Raw genomic sequence first — 20,678 nt, 5'->3', positions numbered from 1 at the left:
ATATTCTGTGTGGCAAAGTGAAGACCGACATAAGACCTTCCACTACACACAAGCAGAAACTATCTGAGCTGAGTCTTCATGCATACATCCACCCACAGGCATGATGCCTCACATTACATCAACCCAAATTCAAGAAAAGAGTGCAGGGATGGCAGCTCTTTGGGAGCAGAGGAATCAGTGGCATTGCAGTGCAGCGCTGGCTCTATCACAGCATGAATGGAGAAGTCACTGTATGCATGGGAGTCAGATACACAGCCATGCACACATGCAGCATCATCTAACAGACAATCATGCCACAAAGATTGCCTGCTTGTGGCCATGTGTGCAAACCAGTCTACGGATATCATCAGCAGTTACCCAAGAACACTTTCCACAATCGCAGTTATGTTTTTTATTAGCTTCTGGGACTGCAGATGTCTCAGCCAATAGGCTTCCTCCCATATTTACACTGGAGACACTGTCCCCAAGAAAAATGCTCATTGAGTAACATTTGGCAGGGAACCAATCTTGGTCATGTATACTAACTCTATGATTATTTTCCAAACACACTCATACCTCTCTGAACTTACTAGCTCGCTGTGTGTTGTCCTTGTGTATATGTCAAAGTTCACACACAAAATTATCAGTGACATATCAACTCAAAGGTACAAATACAATGCTTTATATTACAGCTGCAGAAAGCTTTTTTGCAAATATGATAGGAAACTGAAATAGGCTATTTCTAGTGAACAGAAACACAATTCACTGCTCAAAATAAAGTCTACAATTGCCTTGTTCTTTGCTCTGCCACTGTTTTTATTTCAGACATGTCAAGTTTCCCAAAGGCTAAAAGCAACTAACACACACCATCACAGCCATTTAGAGCTGTAACACCATTTTGCCCTGCTAAATTAATACATTTTTAATTCTAACCGTATCATTAGCACATGCATAAAAAGAACATTATGAAGGATATTCATTGTATTTCCAATCTTTAACTTAATTGTTTCTTAAGCACACAGTATTGAAGCAAACTTCATTACAAACTGTTAGTGGGAAACAGCAACTCCTCGTAAAATGAATAGGGATGGCTCAAGCAAAGTGGCTCCCAAACTAAAAGAGAGAGATTGAATGAATAGGGCTATATTTATAATGGTTTTCACCCTACAGCTGCAACACATATGGGTGACATATTAAGTTTCGTCTAGACTTCAACACCGGTTAACAACCAGCTTTTGTTTTTGTTTTTTTGTTGTTGTTTTTTAATTTAAAAACAGAGGTCATAGTCTGAACAGGAGACAGTGTGGAAAGATCTGTTCATCAACTCCCTTCAATAGATGAGACAAGATACAGGTGAAGGGCACTTTGACAGTGTGTCAGATGTCATTCCTTATGCCCCCTCAGTTGAAACATTGACAAACTTTGTTTTTTCTCACAAAAGGTGGAGGAAAAAGCAATTACAAGGGTACATGACTGAGCAAGTTATGCATGATGAGGTGGGGGGGAAGAGTCTCTCTCTCTCTCTCTCTCACACACACACACACACACACAAACACACACACACACACTACTAGAATTGGGTGGGAGGATCATTCAATGAAATGAATTGACAGAAGATTTACAAAGGACAGAAGGAGGTACTTCTCTACAAAGCCTAATTAGCTTGTCACAAGATGTGGTGATGGCCACTAGATTAGATGGATTTCAAAGTGGACTGGACAAAGATATGGAGGACACTTCTATCAATGGCTATGATGGTTACACCTCCAGATACCTCCAGATCCAGTGGCAGTAGGCCTGTGAATACAGGTTGCAGGGGAGTAATGCTGGAAGAGAAATATGCCCTCCTTCCTGCTTATGAATTTGGCTTCTCAGAAGCAGCTGGTGGGCTGCTGTGGAAAACAGGATATTAGGCTAGACGGGCATTTGGACTGCTTCCACAGGGTTTTTTTTTAAATATTCTAATGAAGGCAGAGCTACTGTGTAATGTCACACCTACATAACCAGAGGCTTCACACAGTGCCAGACGGTACTTTTCTGTCCTCTTGTCTGGCTCACACTCTGGTCACTGCCCATCTTGCCTCCTGCAAACTTCTCTAGTCTTGCCCCCATAATTTTCTCAAAATTACCATTTGGAACTAAATAATTCCCCAAGACTGAGAGCAGCTCCTACAAGATGTACCATAAAAAAATCTATGAGCATAACCTGCATAGTACTTGCGAAACATTACACAGCGGCAACATAAAAAAAAACATACAATGAATAAAGAAAAAATATCACACACTTCATCAAATGATACAGAAATTTTTTTTAACATGCCCAACACTTGAAAATCTAATTTAATACCTCAGAAAGGGAAAACTAATCTTTCAATTGGCATTATTTGCAGTCACCCTCAGATTGACTGAAATTAGACAGAATACATTTTCTTTAGAACGTTCACATTATAAATGCTAAAAAAAAGTGAAACTTTATTTGGACCTAGCTTCTGTAGTAATCACTGTTTGAGGTTAAGCAACCCACCAGCCCCCAGGGTTCCTTCAAACAAGTAACTGATGGTTTATGTATCATCAGAGAGACATCAGTCAGCTAAGATGATTTTTCCCATCTGCCTAGTATTTTACACAACCTGAAAGCACTTTTCAGTAAAAGAGAGGAAATTTGCTGGCTCAAATGATAAATGCATAAAGAAAACACAGAAAGAGGGCATTTTTGCATGACTGGCTAGCATGGAGAGATTGGGAAGCAGGGTAGGAGAGATAGCTCAGCCTGAACGAAACTCTGTTTTGCCATTTCAGAATAGGTTTCAGTTATTATGCCCCTAATCAATTGCCAACCACTCTTCCTCCCTTTTTTTCCTCAAAATCCACAAATTTCTCCTACCCAGACCTTACACTTTCATTGCACAGATCCCAGTCCTCCACAAATTTCTTCTTCTCAGCTTCCAGGAGGCATCTCAACATTGGTAGCAGATTGGGGGTGTGGGGAGAAGATGCCCCAGCTCTTTTTCCAGCTTTGGGATGCAAAATGTTGCCACCTATGCATGCCACGCACGTCATAGATTTTCCAAATAGCTGCATATATTCAAGGAGTAGATGTGTCTATATATTTTACTGACTGATATGATTCAAAATCCTTTGTGATCTAGCACTCTAACATTGACACACCTACCCACTAATCCTGCATGGGCATTTATTACTCTGGCTTCCTTCTACTTTCAGTTGAGGAAAAGCAGCATTACTTCTATGACATATGCAACATTATCTAGAGGAGGAGGGAAATGCACAGACAACCCCCTCCATGCACATACTTCTTTTAAAACTCTGTCTGGACTCCTTCCTGGTGACAAGATATCTCAGTAGCCTGGAGCATCTGCCAATTACAAAGTAGGAGCTGAGGTCATGGGTCAGACAATTTCTGATGAGTTAGCTAGTGTAAGTGCATTCCGTTCTTGGAACCAGACCAAGCGTAGCTAGTCAGAAGTGACTATGGTAGAGTAAGAGGCAGTTCCCATTTGCTGTTCTGGACTCTATTTCTGGCAATAACCCCCCTTCATCCAGTCGCAGGCAGCACTGGGAGCCATGCTGAATGATGGTGACCCAAGCTAATAGAAAGAAACACTATATTTCTCTTTTCCTAGTTGAATGTGCATGCACCATTCAATGTCCTAAAGCTGAACATGATTCCTTCCAACTGGTCTGTGGGGTAAACTTCTGATGCCACAAACTGGAAAGAAAATTGAGGTTTTTTACTATTAATATATTTCTGCAAATCAAAAGCAACCGGTCTGCAAATGAATATTACTGCTGTATCTCAATACAAACCAGAATCATCACCTACACAGGCAGAGGCCTGTGAAATCTCATGGAAATTTGAGAAGAAATAGACTTCTCCATAGACTGAAGAGCCACATCATCCAGAGGCAATTCTTAGGGGAGTTGACTACAACCTGGTACTCTTTCTGGATGCCAGGTAGTCATAAGTTTGTATGTGCAAAAGTAATTGTAGCTGATGTATCAATTCATCTATTCTCCATTCATCATCAGCTTTTCTATCAATTGGAGAAGTGATGGCTTCCAATACCTCCTGTTCCCCAAGACGATAACTTTTTCCTTTAGGTTTTAAAATTAATTTGAAAATAAGGGTAGAAGTGCTCCTAGTGATGATTCACTTGCCTGGCTCACATAAACTCTAGACATGTGAGCACCCTCCCCCACACACAACCCTTCCTTACTTTGCCCACCCACAACAGACTCTAAGGCTAAGTAGGAGAATGTAGCATCTCTCCTAAGGAAGACTGCATATGTTCATAAGCAGACTGTACTAAACTGGAATTGCGCTCTATGATAAAAGGAAATCTTTTGGTATTATTAAAAATTTAATCGTTGGGGTTTTATTTTTATTTTAGAAAAATCTTGAATACGCTAAACAGTTGCTACATTTATAAGCCCTCTTATCAGGTGGGAGTGTTTGCAAGCACACCGCAGTGCATTACTTGAATCAGATTTACCATCTTGCCAGAACCTGTAATTTGTGCCAGTTCTGTAAAATAGGAATATAAACACTTAATTATGAGATTGGAATGCAATGGCCATAAAATAATGGCAGCTTATTCCTTAACAGCAGCACCTTTTTCATCCTCTTATCTGGAGTAAAGTATTTTATACAAACAACTGTAACACATATGACATTTATAAAACAAATCTCTCAAAATGATTTTTCCTTAAACATTTAAAATTCCAGTTTATGATTTCTAGCATACCTGTCATTGGAAGGCTTCCATGAACATAAGTGGTGTTCTGCTCACACAAGGACTCGTGGCATGAACAGAACAGCACCTTCCAGTCATAGAGGAAGGTTCCAATGAAGGAGGCCTACCTGCTTTGTGAAAGGTCTGGATGCTGCCCTTTGCCTACAAACAACTCATTTTAACATAATGAAATATCTTCTCTCCCTCACTATCCCCGCCCCCCTGCAAAGGTTCCACTTTATGCTCAATACAGCTATTAGCTCTAGGTTGCTAGGTAGAAGATTCAAACATGTTGGAGTGTACAAAGATATAAAGATGCTGCCTTATCTTGAACCAATTCTGATAGACAGCCACCTTCCAACATCACACACAGAGGCCTTTACCTATGTGTGCATACCCCCTACCTTTACCTAGAGATACCAGGGACAGAACCCGAGACCATGCTCTACCACTGACATGCTCAGATGACACATAATATTAGTTAGGTCAAGTTTCTTAGTCTGGGAACTAAACCTGAGAGAGAAAGAAGAGATAGAGTACCCATACCCACAGATCCTGTATCTGCAGTTTCACTTATCCACATAAGACACATCCCTGAACATCTATGGTATGTACATGAGGCAATCTTAAATAGTTCAGCTAACAGCTAAGCAAAACCATCAAGAGAAAGTCAGGCAGACCATGATATGAGCAACAATAAAGGAGGGGTTGTAGCTCAGTAGAGCTGCGTGCTTTCCACGTAGAAGGTCCCACGCATTCCCAGCATCTCCAGGGAGGACAGAGAAAAGTTCCTGTCTGAAGTCTTAGTGAGATGCTAAAGTCAACATTGACAATACTGAGCTAGATAGACCAGACCAATATAAAGCATTTTCCTATGTTCTAGTATGACTGCAATTAGTCACTCCCATGTCTTAATGATCTCACTGCCAGAGAGGTGCAAACAAGGACTGGTATCTTATCTATCCTCTTCTATAGGAACTATGAGGTATCTGACAGAGACTAACACCCTGACCCATTTATCTATGGGTCAGATGAGAAGAAAGAATTGTATCCTGAACCTGTGTACTGTGCTCTTTAGGTACTTTCCTGCAGTCACATTCAACAGTCCGTACACCTTGGTAGGACTAGACTACATCAACACCTCTACCAGTTTTTTTGTCACTGCTACACTGAGAATTTTGGTACTTTTTGCAAAAGAGGTAGCAAAGATAGAATGAGTCCAAGTATATTTTGTCTCCCAAATACAAAGACAAAATTTCTGGCATGATGCAAATAAAGAGGATGCATATGGGAAACTGAAGCTCTGATGCTACATACTTTCTGAAATAATATATTAAATGCTCTTATATTGAGAAATATCATTCTGAATTAAGGTTTGATTGAAGCCACAGTAAACACGACTCAAAGAGCTTTAGGACCTGATCCAAACCAGCTAATGTCAACATACAGACTTTAAGTTGCCATAAAGCTAACCCAGGAGGAAATGGTAAACACACTGTTCTTTGGCAATCATGTTGTAAGGCACTAAAGTGGTGACTCTTAAAGTTCACAATTTATGTAAGACTCAGTTATTTAATAGTTACAGTAAATCAAACAGTAAATCATGTATTTAATTTCAGGCTGAAAAATATCCTAAAGTTTTATTGGACTTCTGGGCATTCATTTCAACAGACATAAAAACATAACATATTTGATAAGGCTGCATGTATTCTTTCAGGTTATATGTTAACTGCACATTTCCAATCAGTTTTCAAACACTTAGAGCAATTCTTACTTTATAAATAGAGCCCAGAAGAAAGAGATGAGGGGATGTACTTGATTTCCAGAGGCCTTTAAATAACTGAAACTTTAACTTTTTAAAGCTACAATGCACTAAGAACTCTTTCCATGAGTCTGCAGCAAGCTCTTTTCCAAGTATGAAACCATCCATGAACATCTACAGTATGAAAAACAATGGCGTAGACTGCACTTTCAGAAAAAAGCCTTAATACTAATTAATTGTATTCACTTTACTAATTAATTGTATTCACTTACAACATAGCTTTGCAAGATTATTAACACAAACTTTCAAACTAAAAACACTCACTCTTGCATGCAGACACTCAGTAGCATACTGAGTAGCATACTCAGTGTAAAATTTACTCAGTGTAAAATCAAATTTTCAACACACCCAACACACACAAAATGAAGCTTTTCCCCCTACTACAATATGGTTTAATTCCTTCATTCTGAAGGTAATCAGAAATGATTTTGAAGTGTCAGCAACTTACACAGCACTGAGTGAAATAAATGTAACCTCAAGTTATTTCTTAAATATATCATTTTGCCCTTTGATTACCCAAAATATCACTAGGAGAACAGATTAACATGTATTATTGAAATACAAATTGGAAGACATACACTTCCTCCCATAATTCAAATTCTACTGCCTGAACTTACTGCAGCTTTTAAAAGCCATTTAAACTAACTAAATGAATGCCAGATGAGCACTGACAGACATCCAACTAATCTTGGAAGACTAAAATATGTGCTCAACAGAAGATAAAAGTTTGCCAGTTCAACTTCCAGATTTCTCTCATTTCTTTGGATACTTAAAGGATGGCGTACACACACTTGACCAAGAGCCTAGTGAACCTTCTACCAAGTGATCCTAAGAATCTTCAAGAGCTCTCGCCTGCTCCTGTCAATGCAGCCTGACGGAAAAGGGAAGGAATAAATGTGATTAGATCTTTTGGTTGTTTAAGTCTCCTCATGTTAAACTATCTGGGTTTTGAACTAGAAATGGTATTGGTATTTTGTCTTCACCTTCCCAGTACTCATTCAAAGTACCACATTTCACAGCAGAAACCTACAGAGATGATGAGTACAGGAAGTCCTCACTTAATATGGTTGATAGATTCTTAGAAATTGCAACTTTAAGTGAAATGACATATAATGAAACCAATTTTAGGCATGCTTTGTTGGAAGTGCTCCCGCCTCTGCTTTAAAGGCTTCTTCATTTGGGTCCTTGCTTCTACAGGGTGAGCACTCATAGGCAGAGGAGCAGTGGGACACAGTGCCCAAACCCCACAGCTTCACCAAGAATCAGCTGGTCTTAGAATGCGCATGGCTGGCAGCAAGTCAGCCTCCTATCTGTCAGCCTGCCCTCACTGTACAAGGCGGCCACTGCTCATGCGTCACCACAGTAATGCAGCTCAGCAGAAGCAAGACAGTCCCCATAGCAAAGGCAGCAGAATGGCACTAGCGTGAACAATTTATCAATGTTATAATGAAAGGATGTTAAGTGAGGGCTTCCTATATATTTTTCATAAATCCTCCTTCACCTTTTCAATAGTTCTTGGCAAGCATGTGGCATTCACTTCCTTCATGTAAAGCCTAACTCTCCCTCAGTTCTACACAGTTAGCCAAAGAGCAGTTTTATAACTAAAAAAACTCTGCATATTATTTTCCCCTTTTTAATTTTAGTTACGAATACACTCAGAAGGGAGTACAGACCATTTTTTTGGCTTTCATTCAGTAGCTTATCAACTACAGGTCGTCCCTCATTATCCACTGGGGGTTCCATTCCGGAACCCCTAGTGGATTAAAAAAATCAGTGGATTTAAAAAACAGTGGAAAAATAGATTTAAAGACCCACTTCCAGGTTTCTTGCCCCTCTGCTGCTCCTAATGGAATGAGGTCGTGCCTCAACATCCTCAGGGGTTTGATTCTAGGACTCCCTGCTGATACCATAAAATGTGTTACATTAAAGAGTTTTTTAAAAATTAAGAAGTGTATTCCTTTACAATTGTGGTTTAAAAACATCTTTTCTTACTGTTGTAGAGAGGCAGTCAGCAATTAGAAATGCATAGGACCACCTGCCTTTGCCTGGCTCAGCTGAAGAATGGAATGATCGCTTGAAAACTGTCTCTCTACAACAGTAAGAAAAGAAGTTTTTTTTAAACTGTGATTTTTAAAGAGATGGATTTTTTCCCCCCTTCTTGGATAAGCACATTCTTTCTCATTTGCAGTGGCCATTCGTGTTGAGTCAAATCCGTGTATAAAAATTCAGTGTATAACAAGGTTGGACCTGTATAGGGAAGTTATTATGTATACCTTTTCTTCTGTTGGTTTGTTGACTCAGTTGCAAAATTTCAAATCCTTAGCCAGACTCTCTTGATTTTAACTCTAAGCAGATCTTAAAATGTCATACTGAAAGTTAATGAAAGCCTATTTTTATATGCTGAAAAACTCAATGATCAAACTGATATTAAACTCATTTCATTTCACATGTGAGAAGGTGTGCAAAAATAGGCAGCAGAGACAGGAAGACTTACAGGAATGAGAGTAGAATGAAGTTTTAACAGATGGTTGAAGATGGGAGCTAATCATTTTCAGAATCCTCATCAAATCATCAGCATTACTGGAAAGCAAAACTAATTCTACTAGCAGTTTTACAACACAAACCAAACAATCATTAAAAAGAATTGACTCTGTAAGAGGCCTTTATGATTTATTATTGGAGAAAATTAAGCAACTGAACACCTTCAACCATTCAAATTGTTCTACAAAGTAAGTTGGCTATCAATAGCTATTTTTACCTTGAGAAGGTAAGTGGGGATGTTGCTGAAGTCCACAGGCAATTTCAGTAAAAAACGAGCAGAAAATTCCCCAGTCTGCCAAGAAAGAAAAAAAGAGTTACAGCAAATCATTTCACTGAGAAGCATAAGCAATAGTAGAATTATAAGCTGGAAGTTCACAATTTAATACAGTACAATGACACTTGAGTCATGACTCTAGCAGAGTAAACATTTACAGTTTAAACAAACAGGCACACAAGAGTATATTAACAAGACAGTGGAGTAGTCTATGCAGAAGGGGTATTCAGAACAGCAACAAACAACCAGATTAGACTAGGCTGGACCCTCCACTTTATACTGATAGTTATATATGAACGCTTTTTTTTTTTTTTCCAATTTCTCAACTGATTGGCAGCAGTTGCCTTTTTATGCTATTCCAAATGGAACCCTCTGAACAACCAAAAAACCAATGATAAATATATGGCATGACAGCATCCCACAGCTCAACAACCCATTTGTATTCTTGTCGCCTAATGCCAACTCACAGCATTCACAGGTTCAAGCTTTGTCACTAGATTTTCTGCATGTGGACATCCCAGTGTAGAAAACTAGGTAGGGGAGAAATGAGGTGAGTCAGAACTATACAGATGCAATTCTGCATCCATTTCTGCTTTCACTGCATTGCCATAAACCACTATTGCAACAGGAAGAAATTGCTGCCAAATGCATCTATCAGCTTCCAGTTCCTAAGGTACACTGCATTAGCACAGGTACCAATACCTGAGCAAAACTGCATTTTCTCCATGAAGCAATGGGAAGCACTTCATTAAGGATCCTGTATATCTGTTGTCATCAGTTATACAGTTATTTAGAAGCTCTTTCCTGCAAGCTGTGCCGTTGACTGTATTCTTAGATGGCTTAAACAAATGAAGAACAGGTCTATCAATGGATAAAACAGCACACAGGAAAGCTCCATGTTCAGAAGCAGCATCTCTCTGCTAAATTCCAAGGTGAAACAATGGTTAGTGCCATACTGTTACTTTTGTGAACTATCCAGGAGCACCTGTCAGGTTACAAATGGAGGCAGCGCACTGAATATTTTTATGTATTTGTTTTAAAAGATCCATATCCTTTCTCTGGTAATCCATGGCAGCTTATGACGAAAGTAAAATATAACATAATACAATAAAATACAGCCAAAAGTTACAAAATCATCAAAATCAAAAGTCTTTTAACTTTTTTTTAAACGCAAATTGTTGTAGCACAGGAAATTAAAACAAACATAATTGAAAAAAACTGAAAAAGGCCTTCTCTGAAACAGTGAGAGAGAGCAAGTGCCAAACAAACTTTCCAGGGGAGGGAGTTCTATAGGGAGGGCGATCCTGTAGAGAAGGCGCTCTCACCTGCTCCTAACTGGGCACACATCTCAGATGGCAGCAAGATATGCAGGAGAGCCTCCCCAGGAGGTCTCAGAGCACGGGTAGATTCATGTGGAGGGAGACGGCCTGTCAAGTATTCTGATCCCAAGTCAAATAAATAACTTTTAGTTTCATCTAGCAATTCCCAATATTGACGGGAAAGGCTGTGAAAACTTCAGCCCAGCACACTAAAATTCTTAGCCCCCATTTAAGCAACTGAAATAATATTTTTGCCAAACATGCAGCAATATTAGGCAACATGAAAATTGACAAGGGAACCCTTCAAAAAAGATTGCTCAATGAAGCAAACAAATTCACAGTTAAGCTTCAACAGAACAGGGCTCACTTTGGCCCAGGAACCTCCAGTTACTGACTCCTACCCTAGAGTCAAGCGCCAAAACATTTGAGATCAGAGAGCAAAATTTAAGCCTATGCCCAAAATTTAAGTCTATTGTTTTCCCTTCCTGCCCCCCAGCTTGTATATGTGATGATATGGCATGCAATGGCCCTTGAACACCAACACAACAGTTCTGGATAGTTGCGTATTTGGAAATCTAAGTTCAAGTAAGGTGACATAACAAGAAGTACACAGCAATAAACATGGGGTGGAACAAGGAAGGGAAACTGAGGACATGTCTTTTATTACAAGAAAAATACACACGATGTAAATAACCTTCCAAAGCAATGACTATTATATAGTTACTATAGCAAAATGATCTACAGAAGCATTATTTTGCTTGTACACTTGCAGCAGCTTACCCAGTTGTTCTTTTTGCCAGCATAAATTTCCATATTATCTCCATACCGAGGTTCTTCAAGTAATGTTTGATACTCAAACATGAGGCGAGAGCTCTCACGTAATCTGCTGCATTGGAACTGGTGATATTGTTGCACGAGTTCTTTCACAACCAGCAGGAGGCATTCGGGGTTTGAAGGATTCCATGCGGCCAAGTTCTGTGCAATTAAAAGACAGGGACCCAGTTAATCAATACAGGAATAACAAAGTTGTTTTTTTTTTTACTGGCCAAGCAACCTGACGCCTTGTCTATAATACAAACTTGTAATCCAACTCTAAGAACTCAAACTTCCAGCTATCAGAACAAAATTTGGTGCACACACTCATGGCAAAGTTTTATGGTTTTTATTTATTTATTTTACTATTTAATCTATTTTAACTATTTTACTATTTAAGCTCAGCCTCCATATCCTTTAATGGGAAGGTAGAAAGCAAACAAGAGAGATTGTGCTGCCACATTTGAAGTTTTTAAAGAAAGCAGATCTGGTTACTCCATGCCTCCATCACATCATGTTTTGATTACTGCAATGTGCAGCGTTTGGACTGCCCTTGAAAACATTCCAGGAGCTTCAACTAGTACAGAATGCGGCAGCCCAAGCCCTATCAAGCGCCCATTAGCCTGATCCCATTACTCTTACCAACTGCACTGGTTGCCATTATGCTTCTGAGCCAATTTAGCATGCCTGTTGTTACTATGGCTCAGGAACTGGATACCTGAAGGACTACCCTTTCCTATATCTGTCCACACATTTTGTGCTTCATCTAAGTATGTACATCTCAGATCTAAGTATCCTTATTCATAAAAGATATCCAGAGATGTCTCAAATGGTTCAGTGGCTAAAATGTTGGCTGACACATTTATACACACATGCACATGGTACTAACATGTCAGGCGAGCATGACCCAGACTAACCTCCTGATATTCTGGGTTGGGTTGATGGCAAGACAGCATCAGGTCCAACAAGTCTTTGGATTAAAGACCAACTTTGGTATCTTGGAGCAACCCTACCCCTATTTGCTGGTTGGTTTGTGAATAAACCTTGCATGACAGGTCACAAAGAAGAGCCTTCAAGTTTAGTTTCCCCCATCAGTTTCATAAGAAATTAGTTCACGTGCTGTACGCAAATTGAATCACAATTTGAAGTACATGCTTCCCAAGCATTCAAGAAGTTTCATGCTGTACCCTTCTCTGGGTACTGCACAACAGAGGATAACCATCTCCACCAGTGATGACCCATCACCTCCCCCAATGGCTCAGGATGAGCTCACCTCATAAAAGCCTCGATGATGGAGATTTTGTCTACAAAAAGCTGGGTCACAGTGTTACTGCTCACAGTTATTAATGATTGGTTACCCCCATTCCTTCCAGTACTTATGAACTGTTAAACCAGTGAGTATAACTCTGTGTGTATGTGTGGTACACTGTGTGCCATGCTTTGTCTTTTTTATTTCCCCCTCCCTCAGTTGCACATTTATCCTCACAACAAAACTTGTACCTTTTTGCACCTATATTTCATGACAATACACTGAGTTGTACCATGGATCAGTGGACTCAATCCCTGCACACATAATGAATTCCCCCCATGTGAGCATGTTAGATGTGTCTTCAAGCAAGCTCTCTTGCTATCAGGCTTGTAATCTCTGCCACGCATTATGACACAACAGCTAATTGAACTACAGTGGCTACCCAATCCATGAAGATTTTATAAAGATTAAGTGATCGAAAGTGTTGCTATCCAGTTTATCTGATTTAAAAAGATACTCTAAAGTACAGCATGTCCTTGAGAAAATAAATCTTGCGTCACAAGGTCAGAAATCAAGAAAGGCCACTCTGCGCAGCTTGCATTTCCTTTACACAAGGTTTGGGCAAACAGCCTTTCCAGAAAGTTGAAGGTTGGAACAAATCAGTACAGACCGATGTCACCTTAGTGAGGAACAGGAATTCCTTCCCACCTACATTTTTCTGTTGTGTTTCATCATTAATACTGTATTATGCTAAACAAAAAGATCAACATTTTACACTACAGATCAACAGTTTTGGTCATGGGATTGCCTTCCTCCAAGCACCACTGAACAGAGGACACCGCCTTCATGCCAGTGCACACAAACAAAAAAGGAGCAGAAAGAGGAAATGGCCATTTGTTTTGTTCAGATGGAATACTTTTTCCTGTCAACAAGAAGCTGAAAAAAATGTTGCATCACAACCAAGTTTAAAATTACTTCTCCACCCTAACAGATCCATTTTTGAAATACAATGTTTTCACCAAAGGACTACTTCATTTCAAAGTCAGCTAAAGTGGTGTTTTCTGTTTGCTTGTTTTAATGTAGCAAGTCACAACAGAAGAGCCACTGAAAAGATAAATAAAAATGAAGTGCAACCTTATAAGCAGATTTCAACAGACCTCTGCCAGACTAAAAGAATGCAGTTCAATGGCTGAAACAGTTAAAATTAGAAAAAAAAGTATTTTATAAAAAGATGCTCATTTTGAAAATGTTTGTTACTTCATTAAAATTTTAATCATCCCTTTACATAGAATAGTGCCAGCAATGGGTTGCTGAGGGCTCTGAGGCACAGCCCTGCACTGAGCACCCTGTCTGTCCTTCCTATGTTGGATTGGGTGCTCCCACTGCCACCTTTATTGAGAGGTCAGCTCAGACATGTGAGCCTCTGACAGGTGTGGTCCCAACCTGACAGACCCTGGATATAGAGCACTCTTCTGAATGCATCTTGTCAATTTTGGTGCATACCGTTTGAGGAGAATTACAGTTTTCATGACGATCAGATGGGATGATGCACCATTTTAGTTGAATGGCAGCTACATTAAAAAAAACAACCATTACTGTCCAAAGTTAGCACTGCTTCCACATCTAAGATTGCTTTATATAATGGTGGAAGTGGGCCTAATAACAGGATTTCTGTCTGAATTAAGAATAAAGTAACCCTGGTGCACGTATTATCTCTGTTAATTTGGAAATCATCAGAACTGAGTTTCATGTTCCTAAAGCAGGATCCTAAAAGAATCTCTCTGTCTATGTTTATGCTTGTATCACAAAAGGCATTATTCTTGCTCATGTCCTCTGCATTATTACGGCTCCCTCAACATGCTCCCCACCATCTCTGCATACAATACAAATTCTGCTCATCAGGGATATGAGCCGCACACACTCCTTCCCTTACACTAGCCAAACAAAAGCATCTCTACAATGTATACTTTCAATTACACTATTGCACTTGCTGTACAGTTCATAGGAGGAACAAATATTTAAGGAAAAAAGAAAAAAAATTATTGTCCCAATGTCATTTTTCTGGCTAGACGAGTAAACACCAGTGCTACTGGCTGGCCAGCTGGCCAGTTTAGCTACTAGATATAACTTAATGACAGAGAAATAGCATCTAGCTGATTGTGCAGTACCACAAATATGGCAACATACACTGGCAGAAGTTTCCTACAGATGACTACCTCCTTTGCTGGCATATTTCATAGCAGAATGACTCAAGACAGTTTTGCTGTCTTTACCACACACTTTCAAGTGGGTAAGACTCCAGGAAGCAAACCATTTACTTGAATTTGGAAGTTAATATCTGTGTGGGGGCGGTACACACACACACACACACACACACACACACACACACAGGTTCACCCCTCTTCATACATTCACAGTGATCAGTAAATTCACAAACTGGGAAAAACTTTAGGTAGCATTTCTTAAGCAATCTTTCCAGTCGTCAGATTTTAAAGACCGGAAACTCAGTCATAGAAAACAACTTCTTCCTGTTACATTGTATTAAATGTTATTCCATCTTTTCTTTCACACTATTACCCTGTAAAATTTCTTATTGTTATTATTATTAAGAATATTTATATCAGGTATGCCTCCCGTAGTGAGGCTTCCCCAGCCCTCATAACGCCTTTGAAAGGCATATAAATGTCACTTTTGGTTTTGCCAAAAAACTGGAAGTGACATTGTTTCACTCATAATAGTCATTCTGAGGCCTGTGGGTGGATGCGGGCATCTCTGCAGGGCTCAGAAGATCCTCCAGATGCAAGGGGGGCACATCTCCCCTTGCCTTTGGAGGGTGCAGGCAGGTCCACCCACATCCACAATTAACTGAAACCGTGGATACAGAAACTGCGAATACAGGATCCCCCTGTACTACTTTTCAACAGGAGTAATTCATTCAAAAGTAACAGAATGATGATTTATCTTACTATCGAAAAGACTGGGTGCCTTTTTTCCCTTCAGGAAAAAGACGGTGGGTTCTGGTGGCTAGTAAAGTTGTTTAGGAAGGCGTTGTCATGCAGAAGAACACAGAATGCTGGATTAAGAATGGCTCAAAAGCAACAGCATTTTTTAAAATGCATATTGCCTTTTTAAAAAAGTGAACAAGGAAGAAAGTGCAACGTGGCAAGTCTTAATCCATTTTCTCGATATAATTTGTATGAGAAAGTACAGTAAAAATATAGGTGAACTAAGACTGTTGATCAGAGAGTTCTTCGTGCCATAGAGTATTTGGTGCAGGCGGCAGGTTCCCTTTTAAGCTTCATTGTGGTGCTATGTGATAGTCAACTCAGAAGCAAGAGCTCCTTTTTTACTCAGCTTTATGGGAGTCCAGGTACACACACAACCATACACTTCATTTAGAAGCTGGCATCCCCTTCTGCTCTATAAAACATAGCCAACAGATATCACCTAGGTCTAAGCATATTACCTAGAGTTAACCAACACAATGAAATTTATTTCCAATCGACTGTGGAAATGAGAGCATTATCCCACTCATTTTTAGTTTTCCAGATACAGTGAAATCCACTTATGCCATAAAAGCTTTCTACAGTCATACAAAACAAAAAAGTTGACAGGTTCCACATTTATGCAATGACCGTTTGTATCATTCACTGTATAGTGAGGAGAGAGGCTGTATTTCTGCATGTTTTAATTTTTATTTCTAACCTATTCAACTTCAAAGGTTTAGTGAAAGACATCAGATATACTGAAATAATATCTCGCTATCTGTTTCCTTCCCACAACGTAAAGCAACTCAAAGCAAGAAAGGAAAATGGCACACCTATTAGTTGCTATTAGTACAAACAATATCAAAGTGAGAGAACACTATTCTGTTATGGCGTCAGTATAAAATGGCGTCAGTATTACACCAAAATGGCTACAATGCATCCTGCAGGGGGGCGGTTGCTGATGTATGCTCTGAGTAAGGGAATATTTATTCTCTTACCTGGGAGTAAGACTTTATGGTGCAGAGGGTTCTACTCAGATCTGTGCTAGTGAAATAGCTGGTGCAGGTCCCCGTGGACCCATGCCCCAGGATTAGGTCCAGGAAGGGGACTAGGATTTGGCAGCTGCCGCTGTTGCCAAACTCACCTCCTTCCCAGAGCTAATCAATCCTGCCCTGCCTCCACCTTGTTGACCCCTCCCTCTGTCCCATTCCCCCTCTCCACCTTCCCCCCACCAGCCTACCTTCATTGGTGGGCCTGTGACAATCTGCCAGCATGTGAGAAGCTGCTGTGGCCTCTCCATCGGCACTCCTGCAGAGCATGACTTCACATGCTGCCAGATCGCCTTTCACAACTGACACTACGCAGTTTATGTTGGCAGAACACGCATTCTGCTAGTGTAGAGCCCCAAAAGGATTGGGCTGTTGTGCAATTGCGCCTGATGAAACGTAGTTGCAATCCTGAAACAAATTACTTTAGAGGGACTGCGGACAGCTATCTCAGCATGATCAGTGGCCAGCTGGTCACCAATCCCAACATTCAGCTTTGATTCACAGACTTTGAAGGGCTGGCTAAATCTCAACTTTCAGGACAATAACTATATTTCTGACAAAACAATGCACATCATCTCCTTCATGTGTGTAGCAGGACCAGTTTCCAGCAACTAGGAAAAAGTCGGTATAAGATGTAATTTTGTCCTATCAATAAGAAAATAAGCAAATAGCATTTAATTAAATGAACTTGTTTTTCTTAAGAATGTGCTTAAGCATCCAGGTTGCTGAAATATCTTCCAGGAACGTGACTTTGAAGAAGACAGCTTGCTACTGTTTTTCCTGGCTGCACTACAGAAAACAGCAAGATCTTCATTTAGTGTACTTTTTCATATTTTTAGGGGGAGGAAATTAAGTGTAATAATTGTCAAAGAAAATAAATGTCAGAAACCACAAGACGTCAAGCCCTTGATAGCAGTTAATAAGCTTAAATTTATGCAGAGCTTTCTTCACTGATTTAATCATAAGCATGACACAAACTCAATATGCAAGTACAAGAGAGACTTGACTAATTTAAAGTGATGCTCTGTTTAAACATTTTACTCTGAAGCACTCTTATAATATCTTCCAATGCCATGCAACCAAAGCTAACAATGAAGGTTAATTATCTGAAAGCTGTCCCGTTTTCTATGTATTCAATAACCTTTTCAGTTGCATGTCCTCAGTGTCACTCACTTTCACTGTGCCCACCAGAAAAGAACCCTCAGGTCTGTGCATACATTACATGCTTTACTGTACACAGAAGAAAGCTCCAGTGTACATCTAAAAATGTGTGTCGCTTTCACACATGACAAGTGTTTATGAACACTTGCATTATACAGGCACACTCATCAGACAGCCCAGATTACCCAACCCTGAGGCTGACTCAAGTTCGACCTAACTTACAAAATGACCCTGAAACTATTTAAGATTCAAATTGTGACCTCAAAATGTGCCCTCTTCTACTTTTCCTTATCAGAAATAGTCTTAATACCCCAACCAGAAGTGCTAAGTGTGCCTCATGCACTTCACAATTAAGTCACAAGTCATAACTGAGAAAAGTTTCACAATTAGACTCTTAAGAGCATTTTTATTTGTGTCAGTGGCATCAGAAGATTTTGAAAACTTGTATAGTCTCACACACACACCCCGTGTCAACTTACTAACACCTTATTGCAGCAGTTCTCAAACTTTTAGCACTGGGACCCACTTTTTAGAATGACAATCTGTCGAGGACCCATTGGAAGTGATGTCATGGCCAGAAGTGACATCATCAAGTAATTAAAATAAATAATTATAAATAATTGAATTAAAATAAAATAATTACATAAGGGGGAGCCAGTCCTGTTCCACCAAGTGAATCTACTCTGAAGTAAGTACTATTGTGGTCAATGGGGCTTACTCTCAGGAAAGTGTGGGTAGAATTGCCGCCTGTGAGCCCAAGCCTATGCATGTCTACTCAGAAGTAAGTCCCATAGTGGTCAATGGGGCTTACTCTTAGGAAAGTATGGGTAGGATTGAAGCCTGTGAGCCCAATCCTATGCATGTCTATTCTGAAGAAAGTCCCATAGTGGTCATTGGGGCTTACTGTGTGATCTGCCTGCAATAACAACCCCTCTAAAAGAGTCAGTGAGATTTCCAGCCCTCCCCAGTGCCCAGTTGAAAGTTCTTCTATTTCAAGCATATCAATACAAAGACCCACCTGGCTTCACAAGTGCAAAATAGATAACTTCTTGCCCTGCATTCCGCTGGCCATTCCACATCCAAGGGTGTATGGCATGACGCGGTTGCTCCCAACCCCGCAATGTTAGCGCGTCTTCCCCCCAGGGCGTGTCACCGCCCCTGGCGCGTCACCTGGTGTGGCCCGCACCCCTCGCCCCCTGTAGCGACGCCAGTGATTTGTGTCTTTCTTTAATTATGAAATGTCAGAAATCACTGCACAGAAAAATCTTTTAAGGGATCCCCACATGAACTATGCTGCTATTCCACAAGGAACAGAAGTTGTTAGGCGAAACATTTTGAAAAGATTACTAGACCTAATACTTCCTAACTGACGTCAACTAATCAGGCAAATTAAGACTTCTACTTCTCTATTCACAAGCAATTAGTGACTTTCTCCCCAGAAAAATGATTATGCTCCAGTAATCTGAACCTAAAGGACGCAGATTTGTTAATTTAAAAATTTGTCATAGACAAATGAGGAAGAAACGAGGAGGCAGGCAGAAGGTATATTTCAATTTACAAAATGTACTTCTAGAAAACGAACAAACTGCTGCCTTCCTCTTACTCTTTCCTTGAAATTCCTATAAGAAAGACAGCATATATATTCAGTCAGCCTCCTTATATTCTTGGAGTCAAAATAAAAGTCTACATTTTTTTCGTTTTGGGAGTATTATACTAAAATTTTGCTAAATATTACTAAAATACACAGACAATGGATATGGTGTTGGTTTACAGCAACAAACGCTGTATGCATGAGGGCAAGCTTTGGGTGCTTTACAGCTTGGTGCAGGGCCTGCCACTCCACTCTCACAGCTCCCCCTCAAACCACACATCTACCTATGCTTAGAACTAGAGCTGAGAGTTGACAGCAGAAGCATGATCGGGTGGAAGAACAGAAGAAGCAAGTAGATAATTCACAAGTGCAGAGCTGGCCCATCTTGCAACAGCTGAATACTTAATCACAAATTTCTATGATGGAAAACACCTTCAGAAATGTTTCTGCATACTTTAGGGTTGAAAATAAGGTGGTTTAAGTGACTTAGATGCAGAGAAAGCTACCCACTGTCTATCAGAGTCTTCATTTAGTGTTTTAGTATAAGGCAGTGGTTCCCAAACTTTTTCAATTGGCGGCTCCCCTGACCTACAGGGCCATTGGCTGCAGCTCCCCATTACGGTTACAATCCCATGCACTGTATAAGGCAGTGGGTTTTTCGCAGGGATTGCGGCTCCCTTGTCTGGTCTCCACAATTTCCTGGGGAGCCATGGCTCACAGCTTGGAAACCAAAAGTATAGGGATTCACAGCTTACTTAAAATAAATTACAGTTGTTATTAACAGTATTTATATAAGGCTTTTCAACAAAAAAGTTCAGCGGTTTACAGACAAAATCAAATAACTAAATGGCTCTCTGTCCCAAAAGGGCTCACAATCTAAAAAGATGCAGAAGAATCTGAGCACATAGACCTTAGAAAGATACTGCGCTGGAGTGCACAGGAACAGTTGCTCTCCCCCTCCCCCTCCCCCTCCCCCCCCCCCCCCACACACACACACACACAAAAGTTGTGGAGTTTGGGGGAATAGTTAAGTCATGGTGATGGCGGACATCTAAAAATTTAATAATTACCTGTAACTCTTCTAAAGATTAAATTGGAGGTGTCAATAAGCTATTTTACTACTTGAGTATAAAACAGAAACT

At 40.0% G+C, this 20,678-nt stretch overlaps 1 protein-coding gene across 1 annotated transcript in view; it reads right to left on the bottom strand.

Moving 5' to 3' along the window:
* The window catches only part of BABAM2 (BRISC and BRCA1 A complex member 2), a 185,016-nt gene that overhangs the window by 137,887 nt on the left and 26,451 nt on the right, over positions 1-20,678 (bottom strand). The window contains exons 5-6 of the mRNA XM_066611634.1: positions 11,467-11,661; positions 9,311-9,385 (exon numbers count right to left, since the gene is read on the bottom strand). Of these exons, the coding sequence (XP_066467731.1) occupies positions 9,311-9,385; positions 11,467-11,661 (270 nt within the window). The remainder of the gene's footprint in view (positions 1-9,310; positions 9,386-11,466; positions 11,662-20,678) is intronic.

Source organism: Tiliqua scincoides, chromosome 1 (assembly GCF_035046505.1).
Source record: "Tiliqua scincoides isolate rTilSci1 chromosome 1, rTilSci1.hap2, whole genome shotgun sequence".
Taxonomy (NCBI): Eukaryota; Metazoa; Chordata; class Lepidosauria; order Squamata; family Scincidae; genus Tiliqua; species Tiliqua scincoides.
The sequence above is the reverse complement of the archived record's forward strand: the minus strand, read 5'-3'. Positions and strand labels throughout refer to the sequence as shown.